Here is a 26,132-nt window from a genome sequence, read left to right on the forward strand (position 1 = left end):
TCAAGTACTGTACTTAAATACAGTTTTGAGTATTTCCATTTAATGTTAGCTTATCTTATTCACTGAATTTCAGAGGGAAATGTTGCATTTATTTCTCTACTACATTTATTTGACAGCTATTGTTACTGTACTTTACAGATTGAGATTTGTTTTTATACAAAACTATGCATAAACACAGTTTGATTTTCTTTAAAATATGAGTTTTCTTGTAGATTAAACCGTCCACCAATATAATTTAAAATCCTGTAGTAGCCTACTCTGAAGGGAGCCATTCTGCATACTTAAAGGTACTCATTACGCAGATAATTTAATTACTAATTTCATTATAGACAAAGTCACTCAAAATTAACGGCTATCATATAATTGTCTATAATTTAAGCAACACTGTCCCTCGATGGATGGGAGCAATGTAGCCTGGCAGGTACACTTTACGGCACAGTTGCGCCCTCTAGCGGCTGGCAGGCAGCCGGACAGCCCCTGTTGCCTCGGTTGCCTCTGATATCTGGGGCACAGTAACGGGACAGCAGGTTCAACCGTCTGCCTCAGTTGTAACTGGAGATGGGTTAACAATAGCTGCTCAGTGTTTGATTCAGTATTCACACGTCTACACTGCGGGAGTTTTTTTGTTTTTTTAAATTGATTTTAACCCCAGACGCATTTAGTTTTTGGCTAATTGAATAGAGACTTGACTCTTCGGTCAATTAGACCACACCGGCTTTTTGTTTCCAGGCCGTCATGGCGATTGCTCACGTAGCCACCGAGTACGTTTTTTCCGACTTTTTGTTGAAGGACCCCACGGAGGCCAAATACAAAGGGGTGCGTCTGGAGCTAGCGGTGGATAAAATAGTCACGTTTCTAGCGGTGGGACTGCCTTTGTTTCTCATCTCCCTCGCTTTTGCTCAAGAGGTGTCAGTTGGTGAGTTGTTGAATTTGTGAGCATCCTGTCAGAAGAAGCCTTCATCATCTAAGGTTATATTGCTTTCAATTCGTCATGTAGAATCATACAGACAGTCTAGATCCTGGTGGAGCTTCTAGTCTCTCACTCTGCCACACTGCTGTAGCACGTATGTTTTAATTAACCAGATTTACAGGCAGTGGTGGATGAAGCTATGTGATATATGTATGTAGGGGGTTATATTAAATAAATGCCCAGAAAAAGAGAGGTGTGAATACTGGAGAAGGTGTGGTTAAGTCTCCACCCTTCTGCTTATATCTCCCGCATAGACAGTGAGGCAGGCAGACACTGCTGCTGCTGCTGATGATAATGATGGAAACCTGGCACATATAGGCAGTTTATAAGATAGTGCCTTATTGACTTGAGTTACTGTAAATAGCTCACACAAACCAACAGAAGGTGATCTGCTTAACTCTTTAGTGTAAACACAAACATATACAGCTCTATCAGCTGTTTAACAAATCAAAGTGATCTTCTTAGTTTATAATGCCCGCAGTCTGTTGTTATCATTATCTGCAAGTACAGCCAGCCAGCACCAGATACTCAGACCAAATATATGAGACCAAAATAGATGTAGATGTAGGCTTTTTACATTTAACATTGTAAAAGTGGCTGGAAATATATGTTGCACATGTGATGTGTCAAATAATTGAGCATTTTGTGTTGGACATTTTCACTTTTTCCATGCAAAAATTGTAAAAGTTAGGGAGAAGTTGACAGAATTAGCTGTCCTACCATTATGTGAAAGCCCAGTGCTTCATGATCCAACCAAAGACGTTGGCTTACTTTATATAACTGGTACGATAACTATGAGTGATACTATAGTATACATGTCATAGATGGAAAAAAGAAAAAGAGAATACTGTAGTGAGAATGTGTGGCTTAGCACTTTAAAGCATCATTCTGTTATATTAATGACAGCCTCTATGCTGCCAAAATATTACTGTCTGGTGACTATCTGGGTCGTTTGTTACTTGTACATGCCTGATTGAACTTTTCACTCACCATATAGCGCATGGCATAATTATCGACACAATGTATGCTGAGAACAACCCACCAACAAATTAGGGCATGAGTGCAGAGGAGGGAGGGCTGACAATTGTTGTAGTGTTTGTTTCTTTGCTAAATCACCAAAATGCATGACTATTATGTCTTCACTTTCCTCATTCAGGGACCCAGATCAGCTGCTTTGCTCCCACAAACTTCTCTTGGAAACAGGCCGCATATGTGGACTCATTTTGTTGGGCAGCAGTACAGCAACAAGGTGGCAGCTCGCCGTTATGGCTTCACAAGGTACAGACGTCTCCCCAAAATGCACTGCCAGTGACAATCATCACTGTTGACAGTGTGATGGCGTGGGTATTGGAATGTTTTCTTTAGTCTTCATACTGTTAAGTCATTACCAGTATTATTTTATCAAGGAATGGCCAAGCATATATGTCCATAAATATACTAAATTAAGGCATCCAAAGTTCTGGGAAATGTGCTGCGGTTTTTCTTTTAAATAACCAGGAACTGCTTGTTATGTTTTTCTTTTTATTAGCGCCTTGACCAATAAGACAGGCTTAAAACTGACTACACATTTCTCATACAGTTTAAAGATGAATGCATGCTTTCCAATGGTAACATATTACTAATAATGTCTTAAATAAAGTCTTCGTTTTCTAATGCAGTTTTATTTCTCTTCTGTTGTCTCCCTTTCTACGATTCCCTCAGTTCTTCCCATACATCCTGCTCTTACTGGCCATCCTCATGTATATCCCGGCCCTGTTCTGGCGTTTCACTGCAGCTCCCCACCTCTCCTCTGACCTAAACTTCATCATGGAGGAGCTGGACCGCTTTTATAACCGTGCCATCAGACTGGCCAAGAATTTAGCATCCTTAGATAGCAAAGGTGCATCTGAGGACACCCAGAGGTAAACACCTTGTTATTACTCACTGCTATGGCAATATGTACTCTTTAGCAGAAGATGTGAGAATAACATACATTTGTTTTAACCATTTTTGCTTTCATTTCCAAAGAATGTTGCAATGTTGAAAATGTTGGTCCACAGGCCAGAGAGGGGAAAACCTATGGCAGACATTGTGTAAAAAAGTAATATCGGCCATCCTTTGATCACTGATTGCTAGGAAAAATTGGCAGGGTATAGTTTAAACCAGCAATAATTGATTTTTGGCCACTTAGGGGAAAATCATCAACCTGTAAATATAACAGTGACATATTATTACCTTACGAAGTTGTTATAGCTAACTTGTTAGCAAACAGTTGCCTATTGACACATCCAGCAGATATGAAGCGACAGTAGCATTAATTTAGAGTTGTGTTTCTGGCCATTTGACAAATATTTAATCTCCTTCTAACTCTGTTTTGGTCTCCACCAACTCCTAAAAGAAATATTTGGCTAGCAGCTAAAGTGATAATCCTCAGTGGCCTTGTCTCTTTCACATTAACATTAAAATTAATTATAATCTTTTACCTATTGTTCTTATAAAAATATTAATTAGTGCAGCTTTAAAGTAACTATGTATAGAAAACAAGACATATATAACAGTTTTTACTGGTAATGCCAAATCTTCCGACAAAATCTTATCAAATCAATAATTTGAAAGATGCTATAATAACATCATAATAATTTGGAATATTGTTAGATCACTAAGGCCAGAGAATGTCAGTCTTTTAAAATTTTATGAAAAAGCATTTCTGTTGTGTTTGTTGACATAAATGATATCAGATGGAGTTTATAATAAAAGGGCATTGAATAAGCATGAAGGAATGTTTTTGTAAGGGGTAAGTAAGAAACAAAAGGGCAGTTTTCTAGTTATATTTCCTTCAGAATATCCTGATGTCGTAGGGAACTGTATTTCTTGATAATTTTTCAGGTATATACCATGGCATTTTGCATTTATCTAAGGTGTTTTTAGGGTAAATGTCTTTTTTCTGCTGCAGTGCTTTGGATCTGACCGAGGGTTGCTTCAAATACCCTTTAGTGGAGCAGTATCTGAAGACCAAGCGCTTCTCTCACGGCCTTGTGGTCAAGTACCTATTATGTCGGGGCCTGATTCTGCTGATCCTGCTGCTGGCCTGCATCTACCTAGGCTACTACATCCGACTGGCCTCTCTCACTGACGAGTTTCCCTGTGACCTGCGTACGGGGGTGCTGAAGAACAACAGCATGGTGCCGTCTGCTGTGCAGTGTAAGCTTGTGGCAGTGGGTGTCTTCAGGCTGCTCAGCTACATCAACTTGGGGGTGTATGTGCTCCTTGCTCCACTGGTAGTGTACGCTGCTCTTGGACCAGCTCGACAGAGCTCCAGTTTCCTCCGGCCTTATGAGCTGCTGCCGGGGTTTGGCGCTTTGGGCGTGGTCACGCCCTTCTACAACGACCTGAGTATCTACCTGTTGTTCATGCAGGAGAATCTGAGCGAACTCAAATCATTTAAGTGTCTGCAGGTGGGTCCCAGCGCAGATACTATAGGTCTAATACTGTTTCAGGCAGTTGAGAAGAAGTGCTTTCTGTAGGATAGAAAGAATGAATTGTGTTTTTTTTGTACTTTATACATCTATTACAGGCAGAAAAAAAGTATATAACACACCAAAAGATGATAAAACCCCCAAAAAGCAAAATAGGGCCTCTTTAATATATGTCACCTGTGTTTGCAGTTGCTTCTGCTTTGGAAAATAAGTCACTTGTCTTATTTACAGGTGCTTGAGTTGTTGCAAGAGGCTGGTGATGAAGGGTTTGACACCATGTGCCTGCTGCAAACTCTGGGTCAGGTGAAGACTGATGTGTTAGACAGTAAGAAGACGTGCTCACGCAAGAACAACAAAGAAACTAATAAAGCCGAGGAATGATTCCTCTGAGGTAAGAAAGAATGTTTAGTCTTCCAGTGGAGGCTGTGAAATGAACTGACTGTGGTGGATTTAACCTTGAATGTGTTTTATCGTCCTTCAGATGTTTCTGAATAACTGGCCTGAAGCGGATAAGCCCTGCTGTGATGGAAAAGAAGAACTGTGAGAAAATCCTGTGCACTTACAGTACATATATCTGAATTTCTAGTGGTGTATTGACCGACAGCAGCGTTACCTAAATCAGAGAAGAGCTATTAACACAGTCTGTAGTTTGGCCAACAGACATTTTACCTCTCAGATTTTTTGTAAATGTGAATACTCCAAGGACAACTGTTTCAGGTCTGGGGCAATCTGTTGCTGATCCTGACCTTGTTTTTTTTTCTGAAATGAAATTCCTATGTATCTTTTTCTATGCTACTTTTCTCAGGATCTTAAATGCCTTCCAATCATAATGTTTAATATAAGCCATGTTCCTTGGACGGAAATCTATACATACATTTTCCAGTTGCAAGAGCCCACTTCCTGCCCTTTATGTTAGAATGAGAGACGTTTCTGAACACAGGGTTTAGATGTATTTATAGTTGAGGCAAGGTAATAAGAAGATGTAGTGATTAATGAAAGTTAAACATGAATTGTTAGGTATTATAAGAACCACTGGAGCAGCGTTGTCTGGACTTTAAAGCACGTGACTATTTTAGCCTAAATGTGCTGTTAACAGGTGTTGTACTGTATGTGCATGTTGTAAGTAAACAAAAAGACCATGGGCTGAAAGATGAATAAATATTTGTCAGGGGAATAAAATGTCAATATCAATTGTTGTCAGAGGTAAAGCCTTTTAGGCTTTCAGGGGCTCTTATTCAATTAATTCCATTTCACTGTCCTCGTCAAATATACTGATTTCCTGAATACTTGACCAGAAAACTAAAAACATTTGTACATTACAATATAATGCAAATAACTGCCCTGCAATACATATGATACATAAAAAGTAATTGTTTGTATATTGATCTTAGTCTATGGTGCATTGAGGCTTTACTTAGAAATGACATACAAAATTAGTCTAAAAGTGAGTGAAAAACTGAATTCCACTTCCACAATCTTGCATGAAAACATCAGATGACTTACATTCGCTGCTTCTTTGTTGTTATTGCACCATTGCAAGTCAACAAGGGGGGCCACTTTGCCAGCTCAGTATCTGGGGCTCCGCCTTCCGCCGCTACAAGTTCGTTGAATAATATGATTGGATAATATGTTCACAACGTCATTTCTTTTGTCCAATGGCTTTCGAGAACCGAAGCTTCGTTTATATTTGGTTGGTGAGTCGAGCACCGTCTTAACGTAATGAGAGATTAACGTTACTGTCTGTACGTCTGTTGCTTAACTTAGTCTTACCTCGAAATACATTCCCTTAGCTATAGCATGTTTTAATCGTTCCCTTATATGCGGGTGAGTCTGCCTGGTTTCTGTTTTTCACTGTGTTGGGATAACACATTCTGGCTAGCTATTAGTCACTTAGCTAGCCATATTAGCTTAGCCATGGTATATGCACTTTCCAACACCGCCGTTTGCTTTAAGTAAGCTAACACGTTCACTTCCCATCTTTACTTTTTCGTACTTAATAGAAGTAAAGGTAAAAACATATTCCGGTAGTTTGTACTTTTCCCAGCCCAAGATGCGTAGCGCTGTAGATTAAAGCTAGCGAACATTGTTAGCATAAGCTAACCTTTAACAGTTGTGTTTGAATGGTAAGGGCGTCTGTGCTCTAATGGCAGATAAAGGCAGTATTAGAAGCTGTACTATGTTTTACTTTACAGTTAGGTCTCCCATCCCCCGTCATCCTGATACGAAGCAGCAGACATGGTAGAGCCAGCAACACACAAGTTTGCATCCCTACAAGAGGAGCTGGGCTTCTGGAAGGAGCAGGCAGAGGCACATCAGCGACGGTAACATTAATAGACCGTAACATTAGGAAAATACTACTCCTTAGAGGTTATTTAATAGCTAGCTTAAATAATATTCAGGCGTTATATCTATACCCATGTTATACAACATGGCGAGTGAGTTATGTTTGATAGTAAACAGGTGTTTTGTCATCAGGGCTGATGAGGCTCAGGAGGAGCTGCAGGAGTTTCAGCAGATGAGCCGAGACTATGAAGCAGAACTGGAAGCCGAGCTGAAGCAATGTGAGGGTCGAAACAAAGAGCTGCTTATAGACAACAACCGACTCCGTATGGAACTGGAAAGCATAAAGGTAGGGCACCTTGATTATAAATGGGCCATGGCCCCTACAGAGCTGCACGAGCTCTGGTGCTCCAGTTAGTGACAGTGATGGAGAGAGAAAAACAGAGAGGCTCCCACAGACAGCCCGTGGAGATAGGTCTGGCAATATCTTTGCCACCGAATTGCTGACTGCTATTTTTGTCCAGTGTTCCATGGGGAAGAGAACATTAACGAGGGATTTGAATTCAGGATTGTTCTAAAAAACCCTGATGCAAATACACATAAACTCTTATTAAAATATGCTGGCAGCTGCATCGATTCGTCTGTCTCGACACTGCAAAGCTGGCATAATCGTTGTCAATTAATTTGATGTCTCTGTGCTGTTTGCAGGAGAAATTTGAGGCTCAGCATTCGGATGCTTTTAGGCACATCTCAACCCTGGAGGATGATCTGGCTCAAACCACTGCAGTGAGAGATCACCTGCAGAAATACATCCGAGAGCTAGAGCAGTCCAATGACGACCTGGAGAGGACCAAAAGGTCAGTGTCTTAAGTATAAGAGGGCTAATCAAACAACAAAGTTATTGCCTAAATCTGTCTGTGGAACACAAAGCCAATATGCACAATAAGTCCGGTGTTGTTGACTTTGATTGCTTGTCCCAGGGCTACCATCATGTCTCTGGAGGACTTTGAGCAGCGGATGAACCATGTCATCGAGAGGAATGCCTTTCTTGAAAGCGAATTGGACGAGAAAGAGAACCTGCTTGAGTCTGTCCAGAGGCTAAAAGATGAAGCCAGAGGTACACACACACACACACACACACACACACACACACACACACACACACACACACACACACACACACACTGCAGCTTCTCAAGTTTACAAGAACTGCTGATTTCTCTACAAACTAAGACTTATGCCTAACTCAGTGAATGTTGAGAGATGGATTAAATCTCCAAATCCTGTGTATTTGTCCTGTCTATTATTCTGACAGTATTTTGACTGATGTGATGTAATATGCATTAGTAATGTGATGTAATATGCATTTGTACTAATTTAAGGGCAGTACATTTTTTTTCTTTTCTTTTTTTGCATGTTTGCGCTTGTAAAATAAATATTTTTTTCCACTCCTTCCAGACTGCCACTGTTTTCCATTAATTTTACAGTGGAATGAAAATGAACTTGCATACACTTGAAACTTGCCAAAGGGTGGTAATCCGTCACAGTTAACGTTACACGCTGATTAGAAATATGGACCGGTGCAGAATGTGCGTGTCGGCAGTCAGCTGGCCGTCGTCGGTACTGACGTGTATCTTTAGCAGTATACTTGATCTTTGTCTATGCTAGTCTGTGGTGTTGCCTTGGTGTTACAGGAGATAACACCGGTGGTGGAAATGCACTTTTGAGTTCCCGTTAAGTAGGCACTTTCTGCCATGATTTCATGGATTACCTATTTTAGGTAGTTTCAAGTTTCTACAATTTCATTTTTGTACTTAAGCTGACCCCGCAGGATGACTGCTTGTCCTGTTTTTGTGTCAGACCTTCGCCAGGAGCTGGCTGTACGTCAGAAGGAAAGACGCCCGTCCAGCAGCCTCGGCAAAGACACAGATCGAGCAGATCTGCCGTACCCCTCAGCTGGTAACCCATCCTTCCCTGTCACACCCTCCAAACCTATCAGCTCATTTGCAACGCCCCCTGCTTCCAGTATCCGACGGGGTAAATAGAACAACTTTTCCCACAGCATTAAGTACAGTGCAAGTGAATATACCAATGTTGTTTTAGCATATTATGTGTTCACCTGCTCATGTGTGGTCTGTTTTAGGTGACTGTCTAACAGGGACTCCGCTGACAACATCTGCTAGAATATCGGCACTCAACATTGTAGGGGAGCTGCTGAGAAAAGTTGGAGTAAGAGATTTACACAATAAAACCGCTACAGTACCCCGTGAATAAAAACTGTGCAGAACTGTTATCACTGAACAGAATCACTACAAGTAAGACCTGACTATTTTTTTTTTTTCTTTTCTTCCATATTCCTGCCAGAATCTGGAGTCAAAGTTGGCGTCGTGTCGAGACTTTGTGTACGACACGTCTGTCAGCAGACCAGCCCTTGCGCCGGGCCCTGGTAGTCCTTCTGGTTTAGAAAGAGGCCCTGAGGTCCAAGCTAGCAGCATGAGCCCCCCTCCTCAGTACGACAGGTGAGGAAAACGACAGCAGCAGCACAGTTTTTAAAGTGCAACGCCTGGAAATAATTGTTCTTGTGGTTCTTTCAATTATTACATGGAAGTCTGTGTTTTTTTTGTTTGTTTTGGTTAAGGAGTATTTACTTAAACATGTGCTGCACTGTTGTTGATTTCATGACGTAAACTACAAAATCAGCATTGTTTCGAATTATTATTATTATTATTTTTCTCCTTTTTATTTCATGTCTGTGAAGACCACAAATATTGGGAATAAGAAGTGTTTCCTTGGTGTTATCTGAGGTTTGTGTATGTGCTTGCAGTTTAGTGAAGCGGTTAGAGTTTGGACCAGCTCCTCCGAGAGGCGTCTCCCAGGGTGCCCAGTCTCCGCAGGCAGGGGTCAAGATTCTGCTATGAGAGACTGAGAAGGGGAAGCCCGTTCCTCCTCCATTAACCTGACACCCCCCTCCCTGTCCCCTCTCCATCCTTGATAAACTACAGCAGTGGGACTTTGAACTGAGCTGTCTTCCCTTGTTGCCACGTGCCCTGCTGAACTATTTTTGAACAAGAAAGCCACTCTCCTCGCTCCATTCCCTTACATAATCAGCGCATGGGCTTCTGCTGCCTCAGGCTAGTATCACACACCATATCTATGATTAAGGAAGCAGCCCCACAGCTTGTGTAAAATCAAGGATCGGAGAATATAGTGCTCACACGATATCCTCTGCTGTATCTTTGACACTGTGTGGTGGGTAGCGCCTTAAAAAAAAAAAAAAAGAATTAATAAAAAAGGATCCCTCTGTGTCTACCGATTTGCTCTCTGTGGTGGATCAACAGGGTCTGTGGAAACATTACTGCTCCCAGAAAACACATTTTAGGGTGGTTGTTGCACTTGTCCATTGATCATGAATGAGGGATCCGAATGAAAGCCAGTGGTATTAATAACAGCCGCTGGATATGACCCCGATTTAAAGGGACCAAGAACCTGGAGCGTTATTTATAAAAAGGTTCGATCGTACAAATATCGTTTACGACCATGTCCAAACCAAAGCTTTGATAAATGAAAAAACTAATCAAAGAGAAAAGTAATGGGTTAGGTTTTTTTTTTTTTTTTCTCTCTCCTTGAATCTGATATAAAAACATGGTAAAATGTAGTTAATAATTTCAAAAACAAGCCTGTTTTTGTTTTTCATTCTTTAAACTATTGGCTCGAATAATGTAGCACTGAACGACACTGGCATTAATCAACGTCTGTTGTGGAGGGAGCTTGATGTTGTCAAGAAGAGACTCTGTATTTCCCACCGCTACAAACACGTTCTGGTCGCTGCCAGGAACTGGCGTCAGCATTTTAGCCTTCGCTGCCTTCATCAATGTTATTACCTCTTCAGTTTGTAGGCCTTTGCTTTGCTGTGACCGTTCAAATAAAGGAATATGGGATGTCTACTCCTCGTGCTTCCAGGTATCTAGGAGTTAGATGATGTCACTTCCCTTCAGGCTAGTTTAATGTCACATGGTATTCAGTTTGACCCAGAATTCTTTCTAACACCTCCTTCTTGCCATTGCACAGACTTGTTTTGCTGACTCAGATTTTTTTTCTTTTTCTTTATTCTAAGGTTTATGAATGTGAAGTATAGGAATAGGTTTTTCTGCCTCAGAGATGAGATGTTCAATTGTCATGCTGCTGATTTATGATCCCGTGTTACCAATAACTTTTATACTGATTTAAAGTTGACTGTAGGAGATAGATTGGCACATGTTCACTACTGAATGTATAGATCTAATTCCCTAATAGGTGTGAGACCTCGTGTCTGCCATCGAGAGTTATATGGTGGGCGAATGAGGAAAAATACTGAGCAATAATAGATTTTAACAGGTCAAAGATAAGCACAGTTTATAGTATATTTGTGTAGGTAGATAGAGCCTATATTGAATACCCGTTACCTGCCTTTTAGTAAGAGATATTGTAAATGAGAAAAAAAGAAGTGATTTAATGTGACAGTTTTGCTTTTCCCTGAAATGTTTCTGGTTAATCTGTCACTACTGCCATCCAGCAGCTCATCATGCAAATATTACAGTACATGCATATCTAAATATCACGGTCATCACTGTATTTTTCAGTGTAACCTATGTGTAGAGTTAACTTGTGGTTAATGCATATTTGCTGTTTAACCTTCCTTGAACTAACATGAACTGTAATTGTAATCCACAACCACTGTGTACTGGGTGTTTGTCTGTATACAGCACTTCTGCAACTGCTTCTGTATTTGGACTTTTAAACTGTACGTGCCTGAGGTACTATACCGAACTTTTATCCTGTTGTTTTTCTATCGAACTGAACAGATGAGAAAAATGTTCTGTTACTGACCAAGACTGAAACATTAAAAGGAGAAAATCAACGTTTTTTTTCTTTTTATTTCTTGTGCAAGTGGTTCAACAGTTAATAGATATGATTGGTGTCATGTAAACATCAGTTGATTACATATAACATGATTGAATGAGAATGAGTTGGTTTAAGGTGATCGGGGCTTATTGAACATATACAGTAACTCAGGACTGAAGGGGGGGGGGAAACAAGTTAAGATGCCCAATACTGAAATCTGGCTCGTGATTTTATAGTTAAGGCAACCCCAAACCTTATCCGACCTGAAAAGTAATTAAACATAAATTGGGCACAAGAAAGGTGCAAATAATATAAAATGGTGACTTTAGAAAATGTTTAACAGCTAAATATTTGTTCTCTGGGGTACAAACAGCAGCACTGACTGGATGCAGACAAAGTCTAGAAATATCTTTCCATATATCCAATCCACTTCAGTGCTGCTCTGAAACACTTAACAGCAGTCACAGGCAACAGGACGACAGTCGCTGGTAATAGTTACAGATCCATACATTTACATGATGTCTCTGCATTAAGTTGTGGTGACTTATTATGGAGACCCGAGGCTTTGCTGGCAGCTTAGCGTGGTAATTAGAAGCACCTATGTTTGTGTACAAAACCTTGCATAAGAAGGAATCAGTCATTCAGTGCACTACAAAACAGTGTAACTTAAAAAATAAAAGGAACAGCAAATCACACATCAGCAGAGCCACCAAAACAACTCCTCTAGTTGATGTCAAGTCCTGATTATTGTGTGTCAAGAAAAACTAAACTATTTGAAGTTGGAGAAAATATATATGTTGAAGTGACATGGAAGAACTTGATAGCATAACAGGCTTGGAAGTTATTCCCTGTTAAAGTGGCAGACTGTGCCCTGGTACGTCATTCTGATATCTGGTTAATTGACGTCCTCACTCTGCCGACTTGGTTCCATTGAAGTCGCTTTGGGAGTCGGCCTCCTCCTCTGAGGCATCCTCGACCACCCTTCGGCCTCCGCCCATACGCCGAGTTGTGCTGCCGAAGGAGGGCTCATTTCCACGCCTAAAATGCCACAGAGATAGACACGAGACAGAGATACAAACACAGAAACATACCCCCAGAGTGAGAGAAGTGGTTATGTGACAGTTTGTCTGAAACCAGTCGGCGTGTTGATGAAACACAGAATGGAGGTTGTGCTTTGGTTACAGGGTAAGCACGCTGGTTATTTTTTTGTAACTCATTTGACTCCTGGCTCAGGAAAATGAGTTTGGTTTATGGCAATTAAACCAAGCACTGAGAAAAACATGGCCCCCAGTTAAGAATTGGTGTCATGGAAAGCTCCCTTTCTAGCCTAATATTTTAGTTTTTCTAAGGAAATTATGGTAGCTGATGAACCATATTTCTCTCAGTTAGGCTCAATGAAAGAAATGATAGCATTAAGAGTGTGCATGGGGGAATGAAAAGTTATGGTAAGTTAATAAGAAATGGTGATGATGGCGTAACTATTAGGTGCAGAGGTACCTGCTGTGTTACTCCTTGGGTTCAGGGTTGCCTCTGGAATAGAGATGAACACCATTGTTTTGCTTTTGCTCAGGAAGGCCACTAAACTGAACTCTAAATTTGACTAAAATTTGAATGCCTTAAATGTGTTTAGAACCCTTTAAAGACAACAGTAGTGGCAATGTGCTCTTTAGCACTTAAAGGGATACGCCACCGTTTGTTGAAATAGGGCTTATCACAGTCTCCCCTAGCTCTAGATAGGTGGGCCAACGCATTTTTTGTGCAGCGCCGCCGCTAGTTAGCTTAGCGTAGTGAATGGAATCCTATGTTGCCGGTTAGCATGTTGTGAGTAAAAGTGAGCCAACAAAAGACAAAAAAACAACCTAACTACCTGCACTGAGACAAAAAATGTGTTGGCCCACCTATCTACAGCCAGGGTAAACCGTGATAAGCCCTATTTCAACAAATGGTGGCGTATTCCTTTAAATGTAGCTGATCTGAAAACAGGTAACTATTTGAGTTGATTTATTTTGTGTACAAAGATGATATGCTATGTTACTCATACACAGACATATAAACAAACAACAAATTCCGCCAATTAAAGAAGAAAGAATGACAGACAGGCTCTTTGTCACTTTGTCCTACCTGAGTTTGCTCTTGAGAGAGTTGATCTCGCGGCTCATGGCGTCGCTGGCCTCGGTGGCTTCATCCAGCTCCCGCTGCAGCTTCCTGCGGGCGGCTGTAGCGCGCTGAGACTCCTCCTCCGACTCCTCTAGCTGCCGCTTCAGCTGCTTCATGCGGGTATTGGACTTTTCCGCCTGGTGAGCCAACAGAGGAAACATACAAACTTGGTACTCTTTTGATAGGCCATCCCAACTAACCATCCCTGTGCACTGGACTCCAAATATCCATCCACTCACAAACATGGACACACAAAACTGTACAGACTTGTGTTTAAGCGTGTTAAGTGATCGTACCTGGTCTTTGTACTGCTCTGCCTGTTTCCTTTCGTCTTCCACCTGAATCACCAGGTCCTTGAGCTTCTTGTCCTTCTGGCGAATACTCTTCGCAGATGCCTGCTTCTCCCTGAGAGAGGACAAAGGAGTTCAGACAGGAACACGAGTACAACTGAAATAAATGTAGATGAAACTGTCTCAGGTGAAAAATAGAAACAATAACTGTAATAATGGAACTGGAAAGCACTGTTTGTTCAAAGTGAAACATGAATATTCAAGTGTGTTTAGGACACAGTAATCATCTCAGTTTTATGGATATGTCCTTTTATGGAGCTAAATCAGGGCCAAATGTTTTGTTCATTTGAAAAAAATATATATAGTTGAAAAAATAAAGCTTGAAATTGAAAATTTAAGTTTTGGTCAAAACTTGGAAAAAATAAAACCATGTATTCAAACTTAAAATAAGTGTACCAATTTTTCTTTCAGTTTGAATAAAATATAGATTAAATTCTGGAATTATTTTGAATAAATTATAAATTTTCATTTTTCACTTTAATATTTGTTTTCAGTTCCACATTTCATGTTTTCAGATTCAAAACTTATTTTTTTTACGCCTTCAAATCTTTTTTTTCTCGGTTTCAAATCTTTTTTTTTCGTTTTCAGATCTGTTTTTCACTTTCAGATAATTTTTTTTCGGTTTCAGACTTTTGGCCCTGATTTTGCGTGGGGGGCGTGGCTTCAACTCAGAGGGGCGTGGTATTATGAGTGACAGCCTAACAACGAAGGCAGAAGACTCCTCTGTCATGTTGACTTCAGGAAATGGTGTTACTGTGAGAACTATGACTGAATGCTTTCTATCCACTATATACATGTGATGTTTACTTAATAAACTGATGCAAGTGACAAAGTTCCATTTAAAAAATTGTATTGGACAACACATGGTACCAGTTACACTATAAGAGCAATAAACTGATTGTGCAGTTCGGCAGGAACAATGACTTCTCCCACTTCCATGTATGACATTGAATGTAGCACCACAGTATTCACTCGTCAGTCAGCATAGCGTCCGCTCCGCCAAGGCAACCTGCTGGCGCAGCCCACAGGTAAGACATGTGAAAGATATTAGCCTTTTTGAATAAATACTTTGGGACATTATCCCCGCAGTTTTTTTTTTTGTCATTAACACATAAAGGGAAAATAGGTGGACAGCTGGAAATGAAGCATCGCTAGCACAAAAGTTAGCATTAACTAACGTTAGCTTCACACTAGCTGGTGTTTTTACACCAATTTTAGTGTCCAGCTCAAGTTTTTTGACTTTAACCTGTAGTGGTCTTTGTTAACCTCTGTTTGTCAGAATGACCATAACTCGACAGTGGCTGCCTGCAGCCGTACAGCCTTATAAATGTAAAACATTATAGATAACTAACATTGCTAGTGTTACCTTTTCATGGTTAGTTTAAACAACATAACTTGTCCTGGTCCGCTTTGTTAATCAATCAATCAATCAATCAAAGCTTTTATTACGGACACACACGGTCCAGAAAACAGACCGTAAGACATACAAATACAAAAAGACAAGTTAGTGTATTCTGATACTTAAGTTAGGCTGTGGTAGAAGCCTTCAAAGTTTGCCCACTTGGCATATTTTCTAAGGCATAACTGTCATGCTGTTACATGTAACGTTATAGTGTAAAACGTAATTTATCAGGCCAGAGCATTAATGTAAAGTCATATTTGTCTACTCTATAAAAGGAGACCTTCTTCACTGCAGCCAGTGTCAAGTTATGGTCATTCTGACAAACCGAGGTTAACAAAGACCAATACACGTTAAAGTAAAAAAAAACTTGAGCTGGACACTGAAATTAGTGTAAAAACACCAGCTAGTGTGAAGCTAACGTTAGTTAATGCTAACTTTAGTGCTAGCGATGCTTGATTGCCAGCTTTGTCCAGCTGTCCACCTATTTTCCTTTTATGTGTTAATCACAAAAAAAATGCCACTGAGGGGATAACGTCGCAAAGTATCTATTCAAAAATGCTAATATCTTTCACATGTCCTACCTGTGGGCTGGTGCCAGTGAATACTGTGGTGCTATAAGTCATACATGGAAGTGGGAGAAGTCATTGTTCCTGCTGAACTGCACAATCTGGCACAGTTTATTGCTCTTATAATGTAATTGGTACCATTTGTTGTCCAAATCATTTTTTTTAAATGGAACTTTGTCACTGGCATCAGTTTAAGTAAAAATCACATGTATATAGTGGATAGAAAGCATTCATTCATAGTTCTCACAGTAACACCATTTCCTGAAGTCAACATGACAGAGGAGTCTTCTGCCTTCTTTGATAGGCTGTCACTCATAATGCCACGCCCCTCTGAGTTGAAGCCACGCCCCCCACGCCAAATCAGGGCCAAAAGTCTCAAACCGAAAAAAAAAAATATCTGAAAGTGAAAAACAGATCTGAAACCGAAAAAAAAAAAGATTTGAAGCTTAAAAAAAAAAGATTTGAAGCCGTAAAAAAAACTTTTGAATCTGAAAACATGAAATGTGGAACTGAAAACAAATATAAAAGTGAAAAATGAAAATTTATAATTTATTCAAAATAATTCCAGAATTGAATCTATATTTTATTCAAACTGAAAGAAAAATTGGTACACTTATTTTTAGTTCAAATACATGGTTTTATTTTTTCCAAGTTTTGACCAAAACTTAAATTTTCAATTTCAAGCTTTATTTTTTCAACTATATATATTTTTTTCGAATGAACAAAACATTTGGCCCCGATTTAGCTCCATATCCTTTGGCCATGGTGTTATGTCATCAAACCATTTAATAAAACCATTTCATCAGACATAATCTTGGCTCCCTCTCTGTCCCTGACCTGTTCTCCTGCTCCAGCTGCTCCTCCAGCATTGCCACTTTAGCCTCCAAGGCCGAGATGGAGGACTTGAACTTGGACTTGACCTGGTTTTCCATCTCCTGGAGCTTGGCCTTCAGCTCCTTATTCTGGCGCTCCATCTGCTGCCGAGCGCTCTCGTTCTTCTGGGAGGTGGTGCGCTCCGTCTGCAGCTCGCTGTTCAGCTGATCCGTCTGTGGAGGGAATGCATGCAGAGAGAAGGATGAGACTTCTGCCTCTTTTTGAGCCCTTTAATGACTCAAGTAGCTGCTGCTGTCTGGCCACCTGCTGTGTGCTCTTCCTCAGCCTGTCGTTGAGGATCTCCATGTTGCTCTGCTCTTCCTCCAGCTCCTCCTCGAGCTGGGAGATCTTAGCTTCCAGACGACGTTTCTCATCTGCCAAGGCTGACCTGCACACGAGGAGCACAGCAGGAAACAAATGTAACCATCACTTGTCTTCTGCGTTCATTCCACAGACAAAGCAACACGGTGAAATCTCCACCCACTTTCCAGAGGAGTTGCTGGCCAGCTCATCAGACAGCTCGTCTCTTTCGGCCTCCGCTTGCTTCCGTGCCCTTTCAGCTGCAGCCAGATCCTAGGAACATATTACAGATGACTTCTATATTTCAAGCCTCCGCCAAAACAATTTGCTGCCTTGTTAGGAATCTAATGTGTTACCTCCTGTAGCTGCATGAGCTCAGCCTCCAGACCCTTGGCCTTCTTCTCACTCTCCTTTGCGGTAGTCAGCACCTCCTCTCTGGCAGCGCGGGCGTCATCCAACTCCCTCTGGTAGTCCTTCATCTGGGCCTGGTGGGAGGAAGAGAAACAGCAGTAAGAAGAGCAATAAGATGAGCATCATAATGTCATTTATGTACCAGATATTATTACAGTACAGTACTAGCCAGAGCGTTGACCTGCTTGGTAATGCAATGCTCTATGTAAACATCACATTTCTGTTTTATTATGTTTTTTTGTGAGGTTATAATGTATTTTCATCATATTGTCCTGTATTATTTGTCTGTATTAAATTAAATTAAATTTAAAAATTCTCCTAATTATTCTCCTATTGCATATTCTTTGGTGGTGGTATTATTCCCAAATAAAAAAAAAATATTCTTATTCCAGCTTTAATCAGTTTGATTTACCACATATTTCCGACCAGATTTAAACACAAAATAATCACATGAAAATGATAAAAGCATGATAAAAGCATCTATATCCTTAATCAAATTTCACAGTGTTAAGACAACCTGCTGCTGCATTTCATCCATCCTTTCACTCTCACCTGGAGCTTGCGGAGCTGTTTGATGGCCTCATCCCGTCCCTTACTGGTCGTCTCGATCTGTCCCTCCATATCTTTCATGTCTGTCTCCAACTTCTTCTTGGCTGCTGCCGCCAGGGCCCTCTGCTTACGTTCATCCTCCAACTCTGTCTCCAACTCGCGGACCTGAAGTCAGAATGCATCGTTGCTGAGACTACTGATGCAGCCGCTGTGACATTCCCTGATGGTGGATCAGATCACATACTTTCATTTGGAGGACAAGATATTTTTCTTTACCTGCTTGACGAGCTGTCTCTTCTTCTCCTCTCCCATCTCATCTCGTCCCTGGATGTCCCTCTCGAACTGGGCCTTCAGGGCCTGCATGTTGACCTCCAGACGCAGCTTGGCATCCTCAGCCGCCTGCAGCTCGTCCTCCAGCTCCTCCAGCTGGGTCTTCATCTCTTCCACCTGGGCCTCCAGGCCGCGTTTGGACTTCTCCAGCTCGTGGACCTGCCATCAATACATAGCTAAATTAACTACTATATTAAGGTGTAAATAGCATCAAGAAATGAGACCAGTCAAACCGTGGGGGCTGTCAGCCTAAAGATTTCACATTCAGTGATTGAGTGATGAACACTAACGTTTTTCCCCACATCATCCTTGGAGCTGATCAGGTCCTCCATCTCCATCCTCAGGGCCTTGTTGGCTCTCTCCAGCTCCTCTCTTGAACCCTGGGCCTCTTCCAGAGCTCTGGCCAGGGACAGAGCCTTGGTCTCCTTCTCTCTGGCCTCAGCTTCAGCTCGGTCTCTCTCATCAGCATATTTACTGGAGATACTCTTTTCCTCGGCCAGCATCTAGAGACCACAGAAGACGGAAACCATCCATAACAATTTTAAGGTTGATATGTGTAATTAATTAGTCTTATTATGTGAGTAGTATTGTTCCAGCAGTTATCTTAGTGTTACTGGTTACTGATTTAACTGACCTGGTCAAACTTCTTCTGCTTCTTCTCCAGGTTGGACACATTCTGTCTCTGGTTGTCCAGGTCCATCAGCGTGTCCTCCAGCTCCTGCTGCAGACGGTTTTTGGTCTTCTCCAACTTGTCAAACGCAGAGGCCTTCTCCTCAAACTGGGTGTTCGCTGCCTCCAAGTCTCTCTGCAGACGCTTCTTACCTTCTTCCAGCAGCTCAATGTTTCCAGTCATTTCGTCTAGCTTCTTCTTTGAATCGGACAACTGTGGAGGGAAGAAGGCTGTGTTAAGGCACAAATTAAGACAATAATGTCTACCTCTTGTTTTGAGGGTTTGTTCATCCTCCAGTGTCCACACTAACCTCTTAAGACCTTCCACTTGCATCTCGCATACAGTAAAACAACACCGAAATCTCTAATTAATGTCTAACTTATTTTCTTTCCATGGTATTTTCTTTATGATTACACCTCCGAATTATAGATGAACCTGTGAATTAGCGACCCCTTGTTGGAACTCTGACCTGGATGTTGAGGGTGGACACATGTCTCTCTATGTTCCTCTTGGCCTCCATCTCCTCTTCAAGCTGCTCCTGCAAGCTATTCTTGTCGTCTTCCGCTTGCCGCAGCTTTGTGGAGAACTGCAGTTTCTGACGCGTCTCCTCAGCCAGCAGTTCCTGTAGCAGCAAACCAAGTCAAATGTCAATGCTTTAATTGTGACCTATTGTCAGTAAGCATTATGTAGTGTATTTAATTGTCACAGTAAAGGTAACATGTAGATGTTGTTTCAGCTCAAACACTTCTGCTAAAAGTCCAGTTACCTGTGAGTCTTGCAGTTGGGAGGTAAGGCTGCTAACATCTTTGCTCAGTTTGATGTTCTTACCCTCTGCTTCATTCAGTAGGTTTGTCACACTCTCCAGTTCAACCTGTATGAAGACAAAGACGAGGTTTCTGGGACTTTACTTTTCAGCATATCGGTGTGGTAGCTTTTAAAAATGCACACTTTTTTATGTACAGTACTGATGTAACAAGTGAAAGTCATTTACAGTGATCTTAGAGCAGCGCTCTCCCAGCTCGGCCTTCTGCTTCTCGCTGTCGGTGAAGCGTGACTGCAGATCTGTCACCTGACCTTCCAACTTCTTCCTCTTGTTCTCCCCATCTTGTTTGGCCTGGGTGAGCGAGCGCACCTCCATGGTTAGTTCCGATGTCTCCTTCTCCAGAGCTTGTTTAGCCTTGTCCAAGTTTGATTTCACCTGAGCAGAAGAGAGAAAATACAAGATCCATAACCAGTGTATTGTGTATATATATATATATATATATATATATATATATATATATATATATATATATACTGTATATCAACGAATATAAACAAGCTAAATGATACCTGAGTGTTTAAAACTGTGTATGAAATGATGTAGGCCTACTCGTTTGGACTGCTCCAGCTGCTCTGTGAGCTCCTCCACAACCTGGGTGTTTTTCTGTCTCATCTCCTGTATCTGGGCCTCATGGGTCCGGTTCTCGTCATCGATGGCTTTCTTCAGCAGGTTCACCTCCTGCTCACGTTTGGCCCTGGATGGATGGATCATGCAGTTTGTTTATTTTACTAATATGAGCTATCACTTATGTCTTACACCTCTATTGTACACAAGCATTCTAAGAACAAGGCAATATTTAGATTCGTGCAGTGTTGGTCATCTATGTATTACCCACACATTCTTAATGTGTAATAACTTTATATTGTTATATTTGTATATGTCAGTGTTGGTATGGCCGACCTTAGTTCCTGCTGTGTGGCAGTGGTGTCCAAGGTGTCCTCTAGCTCAGACTTGAGGGCCTCCAGCTCCTCCCCGAGGTCCCGTTTGATCTTCTCTGCTTTGTTCCTAGCCGCCCGCTCAGAGTCCAGGTCCTCTTGCAGGTCGGAGATGTGTCCCTCCAGCTCTCTGATCTTCTTCAGAGCGTTGTTCTTCTGAGCTGTCTCATCTTCTAACCTGAGAGGAAGAAGAGTGCATCGAGGGGGATATATGTAAGCATGATCGAAATGAAGCCTCCATAAAGTTAAAAGTCAACGTGGTATTAATGAGGGGCTACTCTGCCTCAGTCAGATGTATTGAGTTAATGGGCTTTGAAGATTCAGGTATACTGAAGATACAATCTGTAAATGGGTACTTTTCAGGACTTTACCTGGCCAAGGCGTTCTGTAACTCCTCCTCTTTTTTTGCGAGCTGGGCTTTGAGGTCAGCGATCTGGGCAAGCAGGTCGGCTATCTGCTCTTGCATGTCATTTGACTCTGCTTCCAACTTACGCTTAGCCTTATCCAGCTCCTGTCGACTCTTCTCTTCCTTTTTCAAGCGTACTATAAGTACAGAAGAGAGATTACAATAAGCAAAACATTTTTTTTTGGTTGTGACATAATGGTTATGAGGGTATTAATGCATGCTAATCCATAACAGATGATTACCCTCTAGTTCAGAGATCATGGACTCATGTTTATTTTTGAGCTTGGTCAGATTCTTTGACTTCTCCTCTTCCTCTGCCAGGTTGGAACTAAAGTCAGCAATCCTCTCCTCCATCAGCTTCCTCTCCTACGAAACACCGAGTAGGTTATCTATTTGCAGAAATCCACTTTCTCCTTTTGATGCGGTAACTCTATTAATGTGACTGACCGATATAAGGGTCTCTGATAAATGCTGTTTGTCCATACATACCTTCAGCAGCTTGTTGTTCTGGTCCTCCATCACTAAGATGTCGTCTTCCAGCTTTTTTACCTTCCCCTCACAGGTAACCTTCTCCAGCTGCAGCTTTTGACGGGCATCTTCCTCCTCCTCCAAATGTTCTTCCAATTCCTACAAACAAAAATACTCCAGCTTCAGTTTCTGCTGCTATTTCCTCACATTATCACATACAAAGCTGAGCATGAAGCTCCTCATCTATACAACAACTACAGAAAACAACTGATGAACAAGAAACAGATGTGTATACCTGCATCTGCTGTTGCATCTTCTTCTTATCCACTAACAGCGCCTGAGCACGTTCTTCCTCTTCATCCAGTCTCGCCTCCATTTCATGGAGGATCTCCTCCAACTCCTGCTTCTTCGCCGCCAGACGAACCCTCATCTCCTCAGCCTCGGCATACAGCTCTGTCTCAGCTTGAAGCTGCTCCTGCAGGGCGTTCCTCTCCTCCAAAACCTGAGGCAGACAGACCAGATAAAATGGGGTTTATTGTCAGTAGATTCCAAGCAGACCTTTACCAGGAACTTATTCTAATAGGCTTGGTTTTTCTCATGTATAAATGTAAACACTGAAAAAGTACATACAATTTGTATTTGACAGTTTTAAATGGCTTTGACATATCCAGTGACAGCAAAAGAAAGTTTAGAAATGTGTTTGTGTCATTGGTGCAGATTTCATCCTTTACCGATGTATGTTTCAATGTGATTTCCTTCAGCTCAGATTCAAACTTTAAAGCAACTTCTTTGGCTCTCGTCAGCTCTTCCTCCTTCAGACCCATCTCCTCCTCCTGTCGGGTCACTTGCAGCAGAGGCTTGACCTGTGGTTCAGAAAGATGGGCATCGTCACATTTAAAAAAGAAAAAAGGGCAATGTAAGTTTGTAATTTACAAAAGTACGTGAAGAATTCATTCTACCACTTTATTAAAATTAAAATAGTTGTACTGTGATTGTGTTGCATTACTATGCAGAAGGATGAACTGACCTTTGTGAAGAGCCTCCACCACTGCCAGTTCCTTAGTTTGAGGTAGGCAGCACAGTTCCTCTGGATCACTTTCATGGCTGTGAGTTGCTGTTGCCTCTTGGCAAATGCCCTTTAAAAATACATCAATGAAACCAATATATCATGTATATTATAAAGCAACATGTTTCTAATTTACAGTGAAAGCCTCCTTTCACTGTTAAATAAAAAATGCCAAAATACTGTTGAAAAGATTAAACATCATAAGATAAACCTAACTCGTGAACAGCGTAACACTGACAGAACAATTTATTAGAGGGTGAAGTATGTGAGGGGAGGCTTGTGTATTCATACTTTCTGGCCAGGAAGCCTCTAGCCTGGGACTGGAAAGCGATGATGACCACAGTGATCTTCAGATCCCTCTCCTCCTCCAGCTGGGCCAGCACTCCTGTGCGGAAGAAGATCTTACTCTGTCCAATCCTGTACAGGTTGGGGTCCAAGTCCAAATGCTTGATCTACACAGACAGGAGATCAGTAAGAAAAAGGAGGCTCACACAAGGTATAAAACCTTCTGAACGAATGTAAATTTCAATAGACGGGAATTTTGATCTTATGTTTTTACCATGAGGCAGCAGGCTTGTTTGCCATCCATGAAACCTTTGGGGATAGCGTTAGCAGCCAGGATCTCATAACTATGAGACAGGAAAGAGACAATGAGAGAGAGAGAGATGCTTTGTATGGCCAGAAATGTTTACAGAAATATAATAAAGTCTTGTAACACTATAATTCTGTGAGTCTCCTCAGATCCAACTAACCGCTGGCGGAACTCCTGGAAGACGATTCTGTTGGGAAATCCTTGTCGGCAGATTCTGATCCCCTCCAACACACCGTTACACCTCAGCTGCTCCAGGACCAGGTGAGCGTCCAGCTTCCCAGCCTGAGGAGAATGGGATTTTAATCTTATTACATTGGGTTTTATAACGGAAATACACACATATCACTCAATACTAAATGGTTACTGCATTATGTGGATATTTGTTTTTTTATGTTACACTGTAGATGTGAAATAAACACAATTATCAGTTTGATTGTGCCATGAGGCAATAGAAGAAAGGGCTGGATTTAAATTTTTTTAATTTTAAAATATACATCCATATCTGAACTTGTTATCCTTTAGTGTTACAGGGAGCCAGAAAGTGCACCGTGGACAGATCACCAATCTACCACAGAGGCCAACACATTCAGACAGGTGACAGCTGCCCTCCTCTTCAACAATATGACTGGGCAAACAGGCTATTATTTCATCATCTAAGATGCTGACATTTTCATCAATAGACTGCATGCTATGCAATAAGTTACTATTGATGTTGTCATTGTACTTTTCTTTACCCTCTTCTCGTGGTTGGGAATGATGCATCTGACGAAGTTGGGCTGGGTGTTGTGCAGTGTGGTCATAAGTTTGGCCAGAGACTCCTTGTACAGCTGTCCCACCGTGCGGAACATTCCCTTCTTGGTCTTTGAGGCGCTCGGCATGGAGCTGTCTGTCATTTTGGCTATTGTGTCAAGACCCACCACTCTGTCCGCTGAAATAGACAACACGTCATTATGTTAATGTGAAAACAGTGTATTCACTCAACAGAAAATGGTTCAAGCGTGCTGGATTTAATGGGTTTGGTTTGTAATTTAATTCATCAGTATCACTGCACTGAAATCTAATTAATTCTTTAATTTAACATGTTATATATATATATATATATATATCTGTAAGTCAACAGTTTTGATTGGTAAGCTATATTTGGCTAAAACCAGCAAAGCCAGATATCTCACCGTCTTTCCAGAGGTCCTGCACAAACTGGCTGGAGGAGTTGTTGAGCAGCGCTGTGACGTTGTCATTTAGAGGGTCCATGTTCTTTGTCAACCAGGCTGTGGCGTTATAGTCCACCTATAAACAAAACAACATCAATGTAATCAGCTTCACTGAAACATGTTTTTTTTTTTTTTTTTTATAACATACCAGAAATCATCAAAAGCAAAATTGTTTTCATAATCAACAGAGTATGAGAAATGTATGCCCTCTACAGGGGGCAACCATATCATGCTTTTATCGTACACCTCCCCCATACTCACCCTCCCAGCATAATGGAAAAGAGAAAACTCTGTCTTGTCTTTGAGCTGTTTAGGTTTGGCAAATTTCACATGGTTCCCTTGTGTGTTCATGAGTTTCTCCACAAAGGAAACATCTGTGGCTTTGGGGAACCAGCACTCTTCATCCAGCAGGGCCAGGACGCCTGGAGGGTTGTTCTGAAGACAATATGCAGTGATTAGGATTAAGTTAATCGTTAAGTTAAGTTAATAAAGTTGACAAATATTTCACTTAACAAACATCATTCTAAATCACAAAATATCTGTGCCAGACAGGAGAATGAGATGAATGAAGTGGATTTAAATAACATTGTGCTTTTATTGTCTCAAGGCCACTCACCGGCCTCTCGATGAGCTCAATGCAGGGCTGCAGGTCAAGGCCAAAGTCAATGAAGTTCCACTCGATGCCCTCCCTCTGGTACTCCTCCTGCTCCAGGATGAACATGGTGTGGTTGAAGAGCTGCTGCAGCTTCTCATTGGTGTAGTTGATGCACAGCTGCTCAAAGGAGTTGTCCTGCAACAACCAAAAAATCAGACTGAAGCAACATATAATACATGAAAATGTCTGTGTGTTTTTATAAGCTACAGAACAGCTCATTTGTTCCATGTCCATACCTCAAAGATCTCAAAGCCGGCAATGTCGAGGATTCCCAGGAAGGAGGCTCCCTGGCGTTTGGTCTTGTCCAGGGCCTTGTTGACTCGGCCCAGGATCCAGCGGAACAGTCGCTCAAACACAGCTTTAGCCAGGGCTTCAACTGCAAAGTCAGCCTAACAAATACACATAAACAGAAAATATCCATATGACAGGGTTGGGAAGTGATCATTAAATGCGGTATTTGTTTTATTGCTCGTTTGATTCTTATGGCACTTATGTTCACTCCCTGTAGTACCTGCTCTTTGGTCTGTGCCTTCTGCACCACCTCTCTGCCCACTTTGATTCGAGGGGTGAGGATGGCACGGGTAAAGTCTGTCACATTGATGCCCTGCAGGTGACACACCTTCTGGGCCGCTAAAGAAGAAATATGTAGGTACACTTAACACAATAATACTTTTTTGTACTGTTATTTTCTTTCACTGCTGTGAATAAAAATAACTTGATGTAGATTTTATATTGTAGTTTGTGAAACTGGTAAAAGTTGATACCACATGGTAACATGTTTC

At 41.4% G+C, this 26,132-nt stretch overlaps 3 protein-coding genes across 6 annotated transcripts in view; 2 read left to right on the top strand and 1 right to left on the bottom strand.

Moving 5' to 3' along the window:
- Positions 1 to 472: 472 nt before the first annotated feature.
- On the top strand, positions 473 to 5,813 carry LOC114566713 (pannexin-1). The gene is made up of 6 exons (XM_028595398.1): positions 473 to 916; positions 2,127 to 2,248; positions 2,672 to 2,871; positions 3,903 to 4,404; positions 4,657 to 4,816; positions 4,907 to 5,813. The coding sequence occupies exons 1-5, from the start codon at positions 736 to 738 to the stop codon at positions 4,804 to 4,806; spliced, it is 1,155 nt and encodes a 384-aa protein (XP_028451199.1). The 5' UTR covers positions 473 to 735; the 3' UTR covers positions 4,807 to 4,816; positions 4,907 to 5,813.
- Positions 5,814 to 6,030: 217 nt separating this feature from the next.
- LOC114566726 (nuclear distribution protein nudE homolog 1) lies at positions 6,031 to 11,602 on the top strand. 2 transcript variants are annotated; one of them, XM_028595415.1, is made up of 9 exons: positions 6,031 to 6,119; positions 6,618 to 6,746; positions 6,901 to 7,054; positions 7,414 to 7,562; positions 7,686 to 7,822; positions 8,566 to 8,742; positions 8,849 to 8,934; positions 9,070 to 9,224; positions 9,530 to 11,602. In XM_028595415.1, the coding sequence occupies exons 2-9, from the start codon at positions 6,661 to 6,663 to the stop codon at positions 9,621 to 9,623; spliced, it is 1,038 nt and encodes a 345-aa protein (XP_028451216.1). In that variant the 5' UTR covers positions 6,031 to 6,119; positions 6,618 to 6,660; the 3' UTR covers positions 9,624 to 11,602. The 2 variants fall into 2 exon arrangements, with proteins under 2 accessions (XP_028451216.1, XP_028451208.1); XM_028595407.1 differs by lacking the exon at positions 6,031 to 6,119 and adding an exon at positions 6,127 to 6,249.
- The window catches only part of myh11a (myosin, heavy chain 11a, smooth muscle), a 32,315-nt gene continuing 17,781 nt past the window's right edge, over positions 11,599 to 26,132 (bottom strand). The window contains exons 12-43 of one of the 3 annotated variants that reach the window (XM_028595396.1): positions 25,862 to 25,980; positions 25,587 to 25,739; positions 25,312 to 25,485; positions 24,957 to 25,130; positions 24,657 to 24,771; positions 24,219 to 24,412; positions 23,645 to 23,766; positions 23,452 to 23,521; positions 23,184 to 23,344; positions 22,854 to 22,962; positions 22,558 to 22,689; positions 22,122 to 22,328; positions 21,848 to 21,985; positions 21,601 to 21,724; positions 21,324 to 21,495; positions 20,918 to 21,130; positions 20,567 to 20,711; positions 20,186 to 20,392; positions 19,961 to 20,065; positions 19,664 to 19,816; positions 19,159 to 19,407; positions 18,815 to 19,027; positions 18,471 to 18,683; positions 18,198 to 18,359; positions 17,591 to 17,719; positions 17,419 to 17,507; positions 17,199 to 17,322; positions 16,899 to 17,107; positions 14,040 to 14,148; positions 13,708 to 13,880; positions 13,084 to 13,116; positions 12,538 to 12,624 (exon numbers count right to left, since the gene is read on the bottom strand). In XM_028595396.1, coding sequence (XP_028451197.1) covers positions 13,092 to 13,116; positions 13,708 to 13,880; positions 14,040 to 14,148; positions 16,899 to 17,107; positions 17,199 to 17,322; positions 17,419 to 17,507; positions 17,591 to 17,719; positions 18,198 to 18,359; positions 18,471 to 18,683; positions 18,815 to 19,027; positions 19,159 to 19,407; positions 19,664 to 19,816; positions 19,961 to 20,065; positions 20,186 to 20,392; positions 20,567 to 20,711; positions 20,918 to 21,130; positions 21,324 to 21,495; positions 21,601 to 21,724; positions 21,848 to 21,985; positions 22,122 to 22,328; positions 22,558 to 22,689; positions 22,854 to 22,962; positions 23,184 to 23,344; positions 23,452 to 23,521; positions 23,645 to 23,766; positions 24,219 to 24,412; positions 24,657 to 24,771; positions 24,957 to 25,130; positions 25,312 to 25,485; positions 25,587 to 25,739; positions 25,862 to 25,980 — 4,682 coding nt within the window. In that variant the 3' untranslated portion in view covers positions 12,538 to 12,624; positions 13,084 to 13,091. Of the gene's footprint in view, positions 12,625 to 13,083; positions 13,117 to 13,707; positions 13,881 to 14,039; positions 14,149 to 16,898; positions 17,108 to 17,198; positions 17,323 to 17,418; positions 17,508 to 17,590; positions 17,720 to 18,197; positions 18,360 to 18,470; positions 18,684 to 18,814; positions 19,028 to 19,158; positions 19,408 to 19,663; positions 19,817 to 19,960; positions 20,066 to 20,185; positions 20,393 to 20,566; positions 20,712 to 20,917; positions 21,131 to 21,323; positions 21,496 to 21,600; positions 21,725 to 21,847; positions 21,986 to 22,121; positions 22,329 to 22,557; positions 22,690 to 22,853; positions 22,963 to 23,183; positions 23,345 to 23,451; positions 23,522 to 23,644; positions 23,767 to 24,218; positions 24,413 to 24,656; positions 24,772 to 24,956; positions 25,131 to 25,311; positions 25,486 to 25,586; positions 25,740 to 25,861; positions 25,981 to 26,132 lie in introns of all 3 variants that reach the window. The other 2 variants (XM_028595380.1, XM_028595388.1) reach the window with 2 other exon arrangements.

The sequence above is a fragment of the Perca flavescens genome, chromosome 2, assembly GCF_004354835.1.
Source record: "Perca flavescens isolate YP-PL-M2 chromosome 2, PFLA_1.0, whole genome shotgun sequence".
In the NCBI taxonomy this organism is placed as follows: domain Eukaryota; kingdom Metazoa; phylum Chordata; class Actinopteri; order Perciformes; family Percidae; genus Perca; species Perca flavescens.